We start from the raw sequence: 17,710 nt of genomic DNA, 5'->3' as shown, positions 1-17,710 counted from the left end.
AACCCACCCCAGAGTCCATGCCCCTCAAAAGGGCAAAATTGCAGATCCTTACTGTGAGCACAACATCACCCACGATGGCATTCTCTAAGACCCTCGTGCTGTACAGATCCTGGGAGAATCTGGGCCGGTGTTCGTTGACATCAGTGATATTGACCACGATTGTGGTCATGTCACTAAGGGAGGAGGAGCCCTTCCGGCTGCACTCGATGGATAGGAAGTACTTGGGGCTTGTCTCAAAGTCCAGGCTCTTATTGACGTACAGGATCCCTGAGGAAACAAGAGGTGATGGGAGCATTGAGGCAGTTGGGACCACAAAAGCAGAGTACTGAGGGGGTCTTGAGCCAAACCCCGGGAGAAGCAGCTCAACTGGGTTGGGAGGGACAGACCTCCTGCATCATCTCCTCCATCATCTCACCTCCCTCTTCATTTTCTCTCTCCCATAGCCTCCCCCTTCCCCTCTATCTCCTCTCATTTTCCTTATTACCGTTCTCAGCAGCAGTGTTTCCCTCATTTATTTCTGTATTATTTCATTGAAATCTCATTTAATTCTATAATACTCACTCTATCTCATGTAGACCTGTAATAACCCTGTAGAGCAGGAACAAGTGTGATTTCCATTTTCTAGGTAAGTCAGCTGATGCTCCTAACATCTACGTGACTTGCCCAAGCTCAGTCACCTAGTAAATGACAGAACTTAGCTTATAGAGTTTTATAATACCCAAAGCTGTTTAACAAATTATTAGGGCAGAGATTTATTATTCTGAACACTGGAAAATAAAAGAACAAGGATTTATCCTGCCATTCCTGGATAACTGAATAGTTAATGGTAGAACACTCTTCTTTATAAAATAATTCCAGTTAGTAAATGAATGAGGAATGATAAGGTTAGAAAAATCACCATTTTGCAGCCCCTAATGAAATAATATATCTGGGAAATAATCATTAAAGGCTGTTAAAACCATTAGAAAAAGAGCTGGATGGATCAGGCTGACAACCCCCGAACCCACCATCAATCTTGACCTCAGAAAAAAGAACCAGTCAGCCATTATGTGCCTCCTCATGTGGTGCAAAGGAGAGCCCAGCATCATCTATGAAGCTTTGTTGGCAAAAAATTGAGCTTGAACCGCATCAAGGTCTTTGATCCAAATGTCATTTATAATAAATATAGGGGCTAGAGAGGTACGTTATATGACACCGTAAAGACACAACTAGCCAATCTAAAATTATTTTAAAAATCCTGCCTCACACACGAGCCCAATATTTCATTAAATAAATGGCAGCAGGAAATAAAGAGGGAGAGGAAAACGTTAGAGGTTAAAAGATGCTTAAGACACTGCCTGTCAACCAGATGCAATATGTGGACATTTGGGGGATGCTGACAAGCAAATCAACTTCTAAAAGACATTTGTGAGATAATCTGAAAAATTGTCTGGGTATTGGACTGTATTAAGGAATTATTATCTTTTGGGTGTGATAATGGTATTATGGTTGTGTTTATACAAGGAGTCCTTATCATTTAGAGAGAGAGACACACCAAAGTATTTACAAACCAAATGGTATCATGTCTGGGATTTGCTTTAAAATAACTCAGCAGTAGGTGGATATGGGGGGCAAAGATGAAACCAGACTAGACAAATATTGATAATTACTGAAGCTGGGTGATGGGAACATGGGGTCCATTATACTGTTCCCTCTATTTGTTATGTGTTTAAAGCCTCTGTAATAAAAACTAAAAGAATACTGCTCAACAGTAAGGCGGATGCCTTAGGAGGTAGAGCGCACCGTTGCAGAGGTGTTGTGGTGAGGAATCCACATGGAGCCTGGTCGGACCTGAGCAGCCTCTGAGTCCTCCCTTCCATGGGATTCTGGGAGTCTGACTTAGATCCTTCTGTGGCTAGGAGGAGAGAAGAGAGCCGGTTTCCTAGTTCTCTCTTTTTATGAGACTAAGGGAAAATTCGGGGGTCCCCGGATGTTTTGGGAAGGCTTCAGGAGGGAAGCAGGCAGCCTTGCCTTGGGCTGCCTAAGCCCCAGATTCTAGCAAGTGCTTCGTGCCTTGGCAGCCAAGGATGGAGGGTGGCTTCAGCCTCCTGGGGCTGGGTGTGAGTCAGGACTATGAAGCTGCAAACTGGGAGGAGAGAGTCCTCAACAGAGTCTTTGGTGGGGATGTAGTGGAATAAGGGATGTTTCCATGTAAGCTGGCCCCATGCTACAAGAAGGGACTTGGTACCTGGAGAGATGGAGAGTGAAGAAGGGGCTAAAGGATGCTGGGGAGGGGCTATGGTATGCGAGGAGTCCAGTGTTCCCCAAGACTCTGTGTGTGTGTATGTGTGTAGGGGGTTGCTCCCTCACCTGTGTGGGCATCCAGGCGGAACCGTCCCTGCTCGTTCCCGCTGACCACGCGGTAGCTGGTCTTCTCGGCGCCCGGGCGAGTGAGGGTGGCCAGCCGCAGAACCTCCGTGCCACGCTGGGCGTCCTCGGGCACCTGCACGCTGTGCTCGGTGTTCAGGAACACGGGCAGGTAGTCATCCAGGCCCACCACGGAGATGGTGACGGTGCCCAGCGTGGACAGCGGTATTGGGGTGCCCAGGTCAGAGGCACGGACGGTGAGCTCCAGTGCTGCCTGTGGCCTGACCCGCAGTGGCTTCTCCAGGCGGATCACGCCTGTGGTGGCCTCAATGGAAAAGCGGCCTTCGGCAGAGTCCGTGAGAGAGTAAACCACCTGGGCATTGGTGCCTGTGGGGGGAGACAGAGCGCGTGATTCATACAGAGGGACCCTCCTCTGGCCCTGCCTGCCGCAGAGCTTTCAGCCAGAGAAGGGCCTAGCCAGTAGGGTCCCCATAAAGGCTAACATGCTTAGGCTGTTAGCAATGAGACTCTCTCATGTGAGGGTTCTTGACTAGGGTGGGGTTCAAGGCCTCATAGAAAGGTTCTTATGAAGGCGAGGGTTCTGCAAGCCCTTGAGGACATCTGAAGCTATTTATGTGGAGGTTAGGGTCCAGGGTCAGCTCACAAAATAAAAATTGTGCAAGATCAAAAGCACCCATAGTGAGTTCTTTGGTTGTGATAGAACAATCCTGTATCTTGATTGTGGTGGTGTTTGCATACATATTCAAATGCATGCATATAGAAACTATGAAATCTGAATAAGACTGGAGTCCAATTACCAGTAATGTCCCAGGGCCAGTTTCCTGACTTTGATATCATACTGCAGATGCTGCCATTGGGGGAAGCTGGGTGAAGGGTGCTGGGCCTCTCAGTACTATTTTTGCAACTTCCTATGAGTCTATAATTATGTCAAAATAAACCAAAACAAACAAACAAAAAAACACACACCCACAGAAAGTTCTTAGTAAATCAAAGCATGTAGTGTTTTTCCAGCTCTGACTCAGGTGCTATTATTTCCTTGGGTTGTGGACCAGATGAAGCAGTTGGCTCATGTAGGGACCATAGGGTCTAAAGAACACCAACATTTAGTGCTCAGCCATGAGAGCCTTACCCAGTGGGAAAAGCACAGGCTCTGAGCCTATAGGGATTGAGTCTTATGCACACGTGGGGACACACAGCCCTTTCATTGAATTTACATGAAATAAATGTGCATACCATGCACATTCTCCCATGTATGAATTTTCTGGAGAGAGAGAGAGGTGCTGGTCAGGCTATATTTGGAATATTGAGGTGGAATATTTGGGTTAGAATAATAATAACAGCTTTGAAGTGTTAATGGTTAATTGATGCAAGGCCAGAGGACGAATCCTAGAAGAAAGGTGGGATTGGAAACACAAGATTGAAGAAACTAGGGCCCTTCTACCCAGAAAGGGAACCTTGAAGCTGGAGCAGATAGTCACCGCCTCCTAGTGTCTGAAGGGCTGTCATGGGCGAGGGTCTGGGAGATCTGTGTGGCTGCAGAGGGCAGGACCATGATTGACAGATGTCTGCTCCAAAAAGGTAACACTTGATAATTATCTGAGGTACCATGGAAGGAAAGGGCTGCCTAGGAAGTAGGGAGCTTCCTGTCCCTGGAGGTGTGCAAGCACTGGCTAATCGAGCATTTGCAGGGACTTAGATGTTAGATGCCTTTGCACTGCTATTTGCCCTCCCTAGGACCCCTGCATTCCTCCAAAATCTCTCACCTTCCTCAATGCCAACCTAAAACTCACTTCCTCTAAGAAGTCTTAAATTTACTCTGTTGGTGTCAAACAAAGCAGGGTGTTTTGATCCCTCTTTTATCACCATCATCATCTTCATCATTGTCATATCCTGTGTTCCTCTGGCAACTTTGACCCTGAGGGTATTTTTTTACCCCACCTAAATTATAAAATTTAATTCAAGAAAATCAGATGTGTATATATATATATACACACACACGTATATGTGTGTATATATATATAAACATGTATATATATATACATATATCTATAGATATAGAGATCTCCACAATGAAACACTTCATGATATCAGAAGCTATAATTGGTATAATATGGAATGAAGACTCCTGGATGAATCCAATTTGCCTTGTAAATAGTAAAAGGAAAAGAATTAACTCTAATGAAAACAATGTCATTAAAATTAAAATGGAAAATTGTAAAATATTCCACTTCATTGACTAGAAAATTGATCCAGGACTTTGATAGGCTTAATGGAGTTTGTGCCCTAAGTTTCTTTCTTGTGGCCAGTTAATCAGAGTTGAATAATTCTGATTGGTGTATTTCACATTAAATGTTTGTATTCAAATGTTCTTGAGGTTAAATGGTGGGATTGAAAGGGCTCCAGGTCTAAGTGGCAGTGAGAAACAATGAGGCTGAAATGCCCCATACCAGCGTTGAAACATTGCCAAAATCTTTCGTACCTAGCACTTAGGTATGCAGTTTGTGGACATTTTCTACTTGTACGTGTCTGTAGGCTCAGGAGTGAGGTATTGCTAGTCTCAGAGCAACACAGAGAAAGCCAGACCCTTGCCCAGGGTGACCCTGTAAGCAAATGGCCTCCAATCCTTCTCTTTCTCACCTTGGTCTGGGTCTCGGGCCAATACCACTGCAACAGGGGTCTTCACTGTGGTGTTGTCGAAGACTGCCACAGCACAGTGGCTGGGGAAGAACCGGGGGGCGTTGTCATTCACATCCTCCACGTGAAGGGTCACATCTGCCTGGCACGATTGGCCGCCTCCATCCGTCGCCTTGGCAACAAGGCTGTACGCATCCTTCTTCTCTCGGTCTAAGGCTGTGAGTGTGGTCAGCTCCCCTGGCCGGAGAAAGGACAGCAAGTGAGCTTTCTCTGGGGGCCATGACCCCAGCATGTGACTTCCTGATGTCTATGTGAGACAAACCCAGCCATGCAGTGTGCTGTCACAGAGAAAAGGGGTCAGTCCTGTGTACAAATGGTTAGGAAAGGGGTTCAGTCTTGTAGCTTCCCACACCTGCTCGCCTCCCTAGTCACATTCCACCACCACATCCCCAATTTAAGATCCACACCAACAAGGTACAAAGAGGCACAACATTTTAAAAGGCCAGTTAGGCAGTTTCTAACAGCACATAAAATGGGTTTATCCTTTGGCCTGCAGTTTTACTTCTAGGAATGTATCCTATAGAATAATCAACCCAAGGATAAAATATACATATAGAGATATTCTCTGCAGCATTCTTTATAAATAGCAACATACTGAAAATATCCTGTGTCTTTCAGAAAGGTACTGGTTAAATATATTATCATTTAGCCATATAGTAAAATACTATGCAACACAAAGGGAATTATGATAGAGCTTTTTGTACTGCCTTGTTAATAGCGCCAGGATATTGCTATGAGAAAAAAGTCACAACGTAGTATGCTACATAGAGATGTGGGGGATGCGTGGAAAACCGGTCTGATAGAATATATACCAAGAGTGCTTATCTTTGGGGGAGAGGCTGGTTATCATGAAGACGTTCCAATTTCTGCATAATACATGCCTACGTGGTTTGAATTTTTGAATAATGAGCATGTATTATTTCCATACTCAGAAAAACTGCCGAGTTTTTTTTTTTAAAAAAAAAACCCCACCGATCATCCTGCAGCTGGACAAACAGCAACAGAGATTAGGTCACCTACTTGGGGTGACTCAGCATGCCCATGCTGGGGTCAGACAGGGTAATGCTGTCTCCTTTTTATTTTATTTATTTATTTATGGCTGCGTTGGGTCTCCGTTGCTGCGTGCGGGCTTTCTCTAGTTGCGTCGAGCGGGGGCTACTCTTCATTGCGGTGCGTGGGCTTCTCACTGCAGTGGCTTCTCTTGTTGCGGAGCACAGGCTCTAGGTGCGTGGGCTTCAGTAGTTGTGGCTCGGGGGCTCTAGAGCGTAGGCTCAGTAGTTGTGGCGCACGGGCTTAGTTGCTCTGTGGCATGTGGGATCTTCCCAGACCAGGGCTCGAACCCGTGTCACCTGCATTGGCAGGCGGATTCTTAACCACTGCGCCACCAAGGAAGTCCCAATGCTGTCTCCTTCTAGCCAGACAGCTTCCTGGGATACCAGCTCTTACCTGCCACCTCCCTACTCAGGAATCTCCAAGGCATCCTTTGAGCTACTGATTCCAAGTCAAGTGTCAGCAGCTGGCTCTCTGTCACCTGGGCCTTCTGTGCTGTCCGTCTCCACACCCTTCCTTATAGCAGCAGGGCAGGGATCCCTCCTTTTCTAAAGGAAGCAGTCTCTACCCTGTCTTCTCCACCAGATGCTCACAGGCCAGCCTCTCCCAAGTATTTGTGGTCTATTCTGCTGGGCTCTCTGTTTCCCACTCTCCGCTTTGTCCCCTAACTGATAATATTTGACAATGGAAACCATATCTACTGAATTCTTACTATGTGCCAGACCTGGGCTAGATTTCTATATACTTTATTTGTTGGGATCCTTGCAACAATGCTATGAGATTTTATCTCAATCTGCAGCATACAATCTTGAGATCATGTCTTTGACCATGACTCTCACCTGCTTGAATCCTTTAATGGCTCTAAAGGTGGGATTTGGCCCCCCTGCTCAGAGGGCCTCATCCTTTGCTCTCTCTCCCTCCCCAACTTCTGTGCACCAATTTCTGGCTGTCTCTCAGGTCCTCAGATATGCGTGCTCTTTCCCAAAACAAAGTCCTCGTATAAAATCTCCTTCTGCCTTGAATATCCATCCCTACCACTCCCTTACCCCCTGGCTACATTTCCTCAGAGAAGTTTTACTTAACCCTGATGCCAAATTTAAGTCCTCCTGTGAAACCTCCCCTAGCATCCTGCATTTTTTCTTAGCACACTTCAAACCACTGATTCAATGACTGCCTTTCCCACTGGATTGTAAAGACCTACATCTTGTCTTATCAGTTTATGTCCTTAGCATCTAGTGAATGCTCGACACACAGTGCCAATATATGTTTGCTGAGCAGATGGATGGATGGATAAGTAAATTCCTGTTTCTTTTCTAAGGAGCCTGGGTACTGGGCCCTGGTTATTCAGTGTATAAGTTCTTTGCTTGATCCTGCAGCTCAGGAAACCTACCTGTATGAGGATCCAGCTTAAATTCATCTGCCCCAGGACCATGCAGTGAATATGTGATCTGAGCATTGGTATCGGAGTCCAAGTCTGTTGCAGAAACTTTCAAAATGAAGTGTCCTAGAGGTACATCTTCACTGACTTTGCCAGTGTAGAGAAGCTGGAGATAGAAGACAAAGAAGAGGGGGATTATGGGAGATGCGCTGAGATTCAGAGAGAGGCAGAGTGACAGAGAGGGAGACAGAAGCAGAGAGAGAGATTAGAGAGCAGAGATGGAAGGGGGTAGGGGAGAGAAGCAGAGAGGGGGAGGGAGGAGAACAGAATAAGATGGAACATGCAAGGAAAATGGAGATTAAAAACAAGGAGAATGATGACAAGAGACATAGTCAGAAAAGCAAAGAATGAGAGAGAATTTCCATCATCTGAAAAGCTCACACTCAGGGCTAGAAGGACCTGCCGCAATCTGTTACTCCACAGGGGCCACATTGCAGAAGGGGTGGCACAGGGGAGAGGCTGGAGTTCCCTGAGAACCCAGTGCTCTTCCAGCTGCTGGCTCTGGGCACAGCTTCCAAGCAAACCGGTCCCCCCACTGCATGGTGTGGGTGAACATGGACACCTGTACGTGCTCCAGGTGGGGGCTTTGTGCCTGAGGGGCTGTGTGGAGACAGCCCCCAGGCCTCCTTTCCCTGGCTCTGGGGATGCTATTGACCACCTCTGAGAAGGCCAGGGTGAACTTGGCCCCAGCCTCTTGCAGCATGGGGAGGGTGCAGGCTGGTTGACAGGATGCTGAGGGGAAAGAAGAGGAAGGTGTGGCTACCATTCTCCCCCAAAAGGCTGCCCTTCTGAGACCACCCAAAAAGTGGTCATCTTGGATCCTGCAAAGACTTTTTTCCATGCACCCCACTTGATAACCCAGGTTCTCTTTTTCTACTCTGCTTCTATGAGGTTGGAGTGTGGAAGACAGTGGAAGAAAAGGTGATAGGATATATGATTTTTGTGTGTTCCAAGGTGTGTGTCCATATATATGTGTGTGGACAAAGTACGAAGAATTGAAGTATATATATATTCACATGCATATGTAAGTATGTGTGAGTTATAGATGTACATTTGTGTATATGGATGGGTATACTTGTGGATGAATGTTGTGGGTATGTAGGTGTATGCTTATGTGTATCTTTGTGTGTGTGTATATATATATATAGGTATTTGCATATTTATAGAGAGTTGTACATGATCCTTTGACTATGCGTGTATGTGAGTACCTATGTATAAGTTTGCATTTATGTATATATACTGAATAGCTGGATTTTATATAAATTTGAATTATGCTAATTTGATGTTATAAAATTTAAATGTTAATAGTTTAACTTTATCTGCAAACTTTGAAGTAATGCACATCTCCCCAAAGTTAAAAATTATTTACTGTGTTTAAAAAACTACGTTTAAAAGCAGTGCTACATGACAGTGGTTGTTGATCTATGCCCTCTAAGAATGCAGTTCCTCTCCTTACGCATGTGCACGCTTGCGCGCGCGCACATACACACACGCACACACACCACTCAACATTTTCCTTGGGAAATTTAGTGTTGAATTACGTGAAGTCCTCAGGAAAGTCTCCCTTATCAAAAGTGTAACTGCCCTGTCTGCATGTTTGTTTATACATATAACCTGGAGTAGGGTCTCTGTTGCTCTGTATAACCTATTCATATGTAGGGATAGGCCCATATAGGCATGGCGAGTGGTGTGGGGTGTCTCGGGGGAAGGTCTCTTTGGATGTATTTGATAACAATGAGCCATGCTAACAAGCTGAGCAGTGGAGGGGCTTTCCCACTGGGCATAGCAAGCTTTTTTGAGAATGAAGAATTTACTTTACTTCTGGATATGTTTTGCAGAGAAAAGGATATTTTTATGGAGTGTACGGGAAGAGGTATGGACCATGGGTCCTAAAGAGCTTGGTGACATCCCTTTGGAGGGGGTGGGAGGAATCACCTAGAATCGCCCTTGCCTAGGGCACTAGTCGGAGGCCAGCCAAGGAGAAGCAAGGGCAAGTGTGGTCAACGATGTCCAGTTCCAGAGATGGTACCCTGAGTCCTTCTCCTTCCTCTTGCCCTTCACTCCAGCTTCCTTGCCTCTACTCCTCCCCCACCCTCACCAGGCTCTCACCTCTGAGCACTGCGGGCTGTTATCATTGATGTCCAGGACAAAGATCTCCACGGGGACTGAAGCCTGGAACTTGCCATCGGAAGCGGTGATTCGGAGCAAGTACTTGGCCATGTGCTCACGGTCCAGGGTCTTCCTCGAGAAAATCCTCCACTCATCCCCAACTTGGCTGATGCCAAACTGGCCCAGGGGGTCTCCCTCTAAAAAGATGGGACAGAGTTTCCTGAATCCAAGCAACAGGAACAAACCAGGCTTTGTGCCCTATGTGGCTGCCCACCTGACACTCTTTTTTAGGATTGTTGGGAAAGGCAAAAATTTCCTCCCTTAGCTAAGGCCCCATAATTCTGCAATGAGTCAGTTTATCTGGTGTTATGAAGCCTCTACCAACTTCAAAGGCCTCCATTAAATGAAATTATCACTGCAAGAAACACTGCTCCAGAATATGTGGCTGAAGGGCAGGTTTTTTATTTTTGTGCATTGGAAGGCATCGGAGGAAGTTAAAGGGAAGCAGATTGCAATTCTAGAAAAGAACCTTCTAGTATCTAGTATCTGTTCAACAGTGGAGGGGTGGGAAATGATCAGTAAAAACTCTCTGCGGGGGCTTCCTTGGTGGTGCAGTGGTTAAGAATCCGCTTGCCAATGCAGGGGACATGGGTTCAAGCCCTGGTCCAGGAAGATCCCACATGCTGTGGAGCAACTAAGCCCATGCGCCATAACTACTGAGCCCACGTGCCACAACTACTGAACCCCATGCACCGCAATGAATAGTAGCCCCCACTCGCCACAACTAGAGAAAGCCCACATGGAGCAATGAAGACCCAATGCAGCCAAAAATAAATTAAATAAATAAATAAATACACTCTCTGAGGCTTTATTTTATGACTGAGGACACAGGCTAAGTGGAGGTTCAGATGGATTGCTAGATTTGCTTCTGAGTTATCTTTCCTTGATACCAGTCACTGAGAGGAGAGATGGATTTTTGAGATTCTAAGATGCCAGAGTCCTCAGATTAAACTATTCCAAGAGTTGATGATATATTGACATATATTATTCTATTATTCAGAGATTTTAAGACTTTTGTGTTTTTAAGAGTCTGATATTACAAGATGACAAGATTCTATTTCACTAAGACTCCATATTTCAAACAGCTCTGATCCAGGATCTGTCTCCAGGAGTCTATGATTCTTGGTTGGAACTTTAGGCTCATTAACTCTCCACCAGACAGCTGTGATAGCAGAAAAAACCATGACTATGGGAATGGAATGACATGGTACCTGGGAGATGGGGAAAGGGACACTGAGAAGTAAAGAAACTCTCTTTTAGCCACTGATCGGCACATTTAGCCACTGGGCAGAGATTGGGGAAATGTAGGTTTACAATAGGTATCCACTGGGGAAAGCAGTTTGTAGGGTATGGTTTTAATCCCAGCCCTGATGCAGGCTTGGAGTGTGACCTTGGTTGAGTTTCTTCCCCTATCTGGGCTTTGGTTCTCCCATGTATGAAATGAGGGGATTGGGCTGGAATCATATCCAAGAAAGTGTTTTTGCTCCAACACTTAGGTCCTATGGTTGACTAGGCAGCGTTTTCTACTATCGACAACTTGCCCTAGGCAGAATACTACTCTACAAGGACAGTCACCTCACAGAGTTTTCATGGACCACACAACTGTTGATTCCCTCTCTGTCTCCCAGAAGCTAACCGAGAACAGTTGCAGAATCTCACTTCTAGTCTATCTACTCCATCTAAGGTAATAAGAAATCCTCTTTACAATGCACTTTGCAAAAAGCTCTCAAAGCTTTTTCAAGTTAGATCTTACAAGCATCCCTGTGAGTTGATTGAGAACAGGCATGCCAAGACTACAGATGGAGCAGTTGAGGTCTTGGGACGTTAAGTGATTTACCCAAGGTCACATTGCTAATGAGTGGCAGAGCCATGTCTTAGGGAACCTCTTATCGGACTTTTTTCAACACACCCCAGTGACTCTGTTCCAAGATAGGTATACTTACCTGTGATATAGCAGGTGACCTGTCTGTTCTGCTCAGAGATATCAGCATCCAAAGTTTTAAGAGTGGCCACAGGTTCACCAGGTTCACTGTTCTCAACCACAGATCCTCTGTAGTCTTCAGAAGCAAATCGGGGGGGATTGTCATTCTCATCTGTAATGGAGACTTCGACCAGGACCTGAGAAGATAGCTGGATGGTCCGGCCATGGTCATAGGCCACCACATAAAAGTGGTAGATCTGGCTGGTCTCACAGTCCAGTTCCTGGAGTGTGGTGATCCAGCCAGTTTCACTGTCAATGGCGAAGAGCTCATGGATATTGCTGCCAGGGTCCACTGGCAGCCTATAGCTCACCTGGCCATCATTCCCAGTGTCCTGATCGTTGGCAGTCACTTGAATGACTGAGGTCCCCACTGGCATATTCTCAGTGAGAACAGCCTTATATGGATCAGCCTCAAATACAGGCCTGTTGTCATTGACATCCTTCACTTGGATGTTGACAGAGACCAAGGAACCCAAGTAAGTGTCATTATGGGGGCAATGTGCCATCAAATCAATCTGGTACCATTTGGTGGACTCATAATCCATGGCCTTCCTCACCTTTAGAACCCCTGTGTCTTGGTCCAAGGAAAAGATGCCATCCTTGTTGCTCTCTGGTGTGGTGCCCTGCACTAGACTATAGATGACTGGATCTTGGGCTGCCACTGCTTTAACAGAACCAATTTCAGACCCTTCTGGAAGGTCCTCCGATGCAGAAAAAGTATATAGAGGTTCAGAAAATTTGGGCAAGGATACTTCATTAGGAACCACCTGAAGTCGTAACAGCATGAGAGAGTTCCAGTGAGGAGGGCCCCCATCTTGGGCTTTGATTTTTAAGTCAAAGGCCCGATTTTCCAATCCCACCAGGCTCTCTTTCACCTTGACAACACCAGTGGTTGGGTTGACTTCAATGACCTCTTCTTCCAAGTCCTCCACTGAGTCCACTGAGTAGGTGACATCTGCATTCTGACCTTCGTCTGCATCATAGGCCAGCACCTGGATGACTGGGGAGTCTCTACTGATGTTGGATTGAATGGATACAGTGTACTCAGATGCTTTGAACCGTGGGGGGTTGTCATTTTCATCCGTGAGAATGATCTTCACAGTGCAGAAGGCCACTCGTCCTCCTCCATCCTGAGCCATGACCTTAATAGCAATGACTCTTTCTGTGGAATTTTCCCGATCCAATTTCTGCAGAGTGGTGATCTGGCCACTGGGGTTTATGGAGAACTTCTCACCTGCTAGTTTATTGATGATGGTGTAATCTACAGTGCCATAGGGACCACTATCTTTGTCTATGGCTAACAACTCAATCACCTTGGTTCCCACCTTTGCATTCTCAGCTAATTCTGCCTCATAAACATGCTGCTGGAACTCTGGGCTGTACTTGTTGGCATTTGTAGTATTGATATACACAGGCACAGTTGCTCGGAAGACCCCATCAGAAGCACCTACCCGCAGATTGTAAGAAGAATACAAGTGCTTTTTGCAAAGGTTGAACATAGAAATTATGCCCGATGAACTGTTAATGGAGAAGTGCCTGTCCTGGTTGCCAGAAAGAATCAGATACTCCAGGCGGGAGGCATCTCTGCTGTCGGGGTCAAGAGCTTGGACTTTGAGAACCAGGTGTCCACAGGTTGCTAGCTCACTGACATTGGCTTCATACTGAGGTTGCCTGAACTCTGGGGGGTTGTCATTGATGTCAGACACATTGACAACCACAAGGGTTTCGCCAGTTAGTGGGGGGTCTCCTCTATCCATGGCCCTGACCTTCACATTAAAGTGTTGTTGGGCTTCATAATCCAGCTCTTGAACTGTGGACATCTCCCCTGTGCTCCCATTGATCTGGAAGAATTTGGAAACATCCGAGCCATCCTCTACAATCTGGTAAGACACATCACAGTTCTGCCCTGAATCCTGGTCAGAAGCCAACAGTTGGATCACAGGAGTCTGAGCAGGCAAACCTTCTGAGATTGAAGTGGTGTAGACCAATTGAGAGAAAGTGGGAGGATTATCATTGACGTCCTCCACCAGGACTTCTACCGTGGCTTCAGAAAATGACCCCAGAGCCGTGTCTGTGGCTCTGACTGTGAACACATGTTTGGTCTTAGACTCATAGTCCAAAGGGCCTGTCACTGTTAGGACACCAGTCTTAAAGTCAGTGGTGAACAGCATCAAGGGCTCTTCCTCCACAATGTTGTAGATGAGCCGGAGTCCCTCTGGACTCCGGGCCTGGGTGTGGAGAATTGGGGTGTAGAGTGTGATATTTTCAGGCACTCTGACTTTGTAGTAAGGACTCTGAAACAGTGGGTTGGATTTATTTCTCACAATGACAAGTACCTCTTCCTCAGTCTGGAGGGATGGGGTTCCTCCATCTCGAGCAATGACTTTGAGGTGATACTTATTTAGAGCTTGATAATCAAAGGGTTTCTTTAATGATATGTCCCCAAGATAGGGGTCGATTCGAAAATATCTGTAATCTTCTGCAAATGCATATGTGACAGCACCATTCACCCCCAAGTCCTGGTCAGTGGCAGATACCTGAAAGAGGACGTCCCCTGGCTCTGTGCCATCTTGGATGATTGTGTGGTAGGGCAGATGTTTAAATTCAGGGCTATTGTCATTGACATCCTCAACAGAGACTTGGACCAGAGCCTGAGCCACCCGCTGAGGTGTCCGACTGTCCCTCAATTCCACCGCCACTTCATGAGTGTCCTGCTGTTCTCTGTCAAATGCCACACCTCTTGTCTGCAACACGCCTACTGATTTGACCATATGAAACATATCTGTGCCGTTCAAGAGAAAGTAAGATAGGGTGTCATTCAAAGAATTGCCCTGGGCACCAAGAATCACCAGTGCCTTTCTGTCCAGCAAATTCTCCTTCACTGTTGCCCTGTAGACATCCTGGTCAAACTGTAAGCTTGTGTTAAGGGCTTGTGTCAAAGAAATTTTTACTAATGCAGTATCTTGATACAGGCCATCAGAAGCCTTGATGATGAGCTCCCGAGAGAGTCCCAGCAAAGCAGGATTCAACACAGATATGCGACCAGTAACGGGATGGATGGCAACAGCTTCATCAGCATTGCCAGTTTTGATGCTATAATTGACTTCTGAGTCATTGTCACTGGCCTGTACCATGAGGAGCTCCATACCCCGGTGGATGGGCTTCAGTACTTCTACTTCATATATCTGGTCTGAGAACCTGGGGGGACAGTCATTTATATTTCTGACATTGATTGTGACCTGGGCAGCCGTGGGTGCAAATAAGACAGGGCTTCCTTGGTCATGGACGTAGATGTTGAATTGGAAAGAGGGCATGCTCTCGTAATCCATCTCTGATACAGTGGTTAGGGTTCCCATGCTGGGATCGATTTTTAAAAACTTCAGAGCTTCTGGCTCCAAAATTTTATAGACCAACAAGGAATTAGCTTCTTTGTCACTGTCAGAGGCACGGATCACAAGGGGGTTGTTGTTTTCATCCACTATCATGCTGTTCAGTGCAGCTGCTTCACTAATTTGGCCCACAAAAGTCAACTTTGAGAACATGGGAGCATTGTCATTTTCGTCAATGATATAAACAAGAACCATGACATCAGTAAATGCACCCGCCATATTGCTGCCTCGGATTTTCAGCTGGTAAGATGAAATTTTCTCATGGTCCAAGTTCTTCTGGGTAGAAATGAGTCCAGAATATGAGTTCATGGAAAATACACCATTCTTGTTTCCCTCTCTTAACTCATAGGTAACTTCTGAGGAGCTTGTAGCTGAGATAAGGAGGATTGGGGAACCAACAGGGATTGATTCAGGGATCTCTACAAAGTACTCGGAGTTTGAAAAGATGGGGGCACTGCTATCTGAGGGGTAGACATGAATGATCACTGTAGCCAGGTCATGCCATTGTGGGGAGCCTTGATCTTCTGCCTTCACTGTCAGAGTATACTGGGCATGATTTGCCTGATCAAGTGTCTGTGCCAGAGTTATGATGCCTAGTAGGGCATTGATGTTGAAGAAACCTTCGCTGTTCCCTGAAACAAAAGACAAGAGAAATTGAAGTTTACCACACCCTCAAGAGGTACCAACTAGGCTTTCTAGATCAGTAAAAGGTAATCACACAAAAGTTGGACAGGGCAAAATCCACATCCTGCACCACCCTGGATTTAATTATGATATAATGTGTAGGGTAGATATATACTTTACGAAATTCCTTATGTGGTGCTCATATTAGGTGCTCCATAAATGGAAGCTTCAATGATCACTAAGTGTTCGGGCTGCAACTTAAGCTATAAACTAAAGCAGTAGTAGGTTTTTGGAGCAAAGAAAGGAGACATACTTTGTAGGAAAAGCACATTCCACTCTGTATTTCAGTGTTGACTTTTACAGGACAAACTTCAGTTACTTTATTTAGAATTTTAACCCATTCTTTACGTAACTTGTAATAGCTTTGATTATATACTTGATAGATGAAAATTGTAAATATGGAGTCATAAATTGTCAAAACTGATACGGACTGGAAAAACCACCCCGTCTAGTCCTCGTATAGTCTATTGTGGGTAAGTCCATTGTCAGGCTTGGGAGTGAGTGGCAACGGGTTGAGTGGGGAGGGGCTGGATAGCACACACAGATCTTGAGGCTCCTGATCAAATGCCCTTTCCACCACACCTGGATTTCCTAAACTTCAGGCATTCTCACACCGCCTTTACAATGTTTTTTAATATTCAGCCACTACCTATACAATAGCATAGTATATGATTTATGTCATTATTTAATGGATATTTTCCTTTAAATTGGTTTATTTTTTTAATTTAAAATATTTTTAACAGGCAGCTTTATATTGGTACTTTAAAAAGAAAACCATTATTGCTTGTCATAAATCAGAAGTTACGGCAAACACCAGTCAATGGAAAATATTTTCTTAAAATCTGGATAAAATCTATTGCTTGCTAAAAGGGTCTGGGCCTGAGAACTACAGGCTTTCTTTGGCGAAGAGTAGCAAGTATTAGAGAACTGAAGCGATTCTAGTAGCCAAAGGAGTCTTCCTTGACTTATGAGGAAGCCCAAATGAGAATCAAAAATGGAGTAATTTCTCCATGTCTGATTACCTATCATTTTTGTAATCCTTTTAAAATTTAATGTTTATTTAGATAAATACATAATACCATTTCAAATTTAAGTTTTGAGGAAAGTTGTGATTATGTGACATTACATAGTTCACAAAAGATAATGTTGAAAACTAATCATATTTTCCTAAAAAAAAATTCTCAAAGTTATCACAGTGTTTAGAGTCTGACCTTACTTGGACTGCAACTATCCTTTTTTTCCTTTCCTTGTTTAATACTGTGGTAAGAACAGGTATCACGAGATTTTACCCTCTTGAATTTTTAGAGATTATAGTACAGTATTGTTAACTATAAGCACAATGTCATACAGAGATCTCTAGAACGTATTCAGCTTGCATAACTGGTACTTCTTTCCAGTTTTATTGAAATATAATTGACATATAACATTGCATTAAAGGTGTACAACATAATTTGATATACGTATAAGTATATATTGTGAAATGACTACCACAATAAATTTAGTTAACATTCGTCACTTGACATAGTTACAAATACATTTTTTTCTTGTGATGAGACCATTACCTATTTAATACCATGACGTACACCTGAGTAATTTTGCTCAGGGGTACAGGTCCTTCACTCAGAGGAGTACCGCTTATTACTATTCTTATTTCATTTATCATATTTTATGATATTTTATTATTCCAGTGGCAAAGTAAATAGCCAGGCTTTACCACAAAACCTTCCATCTGATTCTGCCACTCATGGAAGCCCTTTTCCAGCTGACTAGTGAGGTGATTTCCCAATTTGCCTTTGTGATACAAATCCTAAGTTCGGTCAAAGAACATGGTTTTAATGAGTAAACAGCAATTTAAAAGTAGTTCCATTAAAAGTAGCCAAGTAAACTATTTAACATAATCATAACATTTTATTTTACTGCTGAGAGAAAAAATTAGGG

At 44.7% G+C, this 17,710-nt stretch overlaps 1 protein-coding gene across 1 annotated transcript in view; it reads right to left on the bottom strand.

The window, feature by feature from the left end:
* The window catches only part of FAT2 (FAT atypical cadherin 2), a gene marked incomplete at both ends in the record, with an annotated part of 66,863 nt that overhangs the window by 29,261 nt on the left and 19,892 nt on the right, over nucleotides 1-17,710 (bottom strand). Inside the window, 6 exons of the mRNA XM_082837488.1 lie at nucleotides 53-267; nucleotides 2,350-2,733; nucleotides 5,005-5,238; nucleotides 7,502-7,655; nucleotides 9,659-9,855; nucleotides 11,662-15,720. Of these exons, the coding sequence (XP_082693614.1) occupies nucleotides 53-267; nucleotides 2,350-2,733; nucleotides 5,005-5,238; nucleotides 7,502-7,655; nucleotides 9,659-9,855; nucleotides 11,662-15,720 (5,243 nt within the window). The remainder of the gene's footprint in view (nucleotides 1-52; nucleotides 268-2,349; nucleotides 2,734-5,004; nucleotides 5,239-7,501; nucleotides 7,656-9,658; nucleotides 9,856-11,661; nucleotides 15,721-17,710) is intronic.

The sequence above is a fragment of the Leucopleurus acutus genome (assembly GCF_964270905.1).
Source record: "Leucopleurus acutus genome assembly, chromosome: 3".
Taxonomy (NCBI): Eukaryota; Metazoa; Chordata; class Mammalia; order Artiodactyla; family Delphinidae; genus Leucopleurus; species Leucopleurus acutus.
This window is presented reverse-complemented; position numbering and strand designations above follow the sequence as displayed.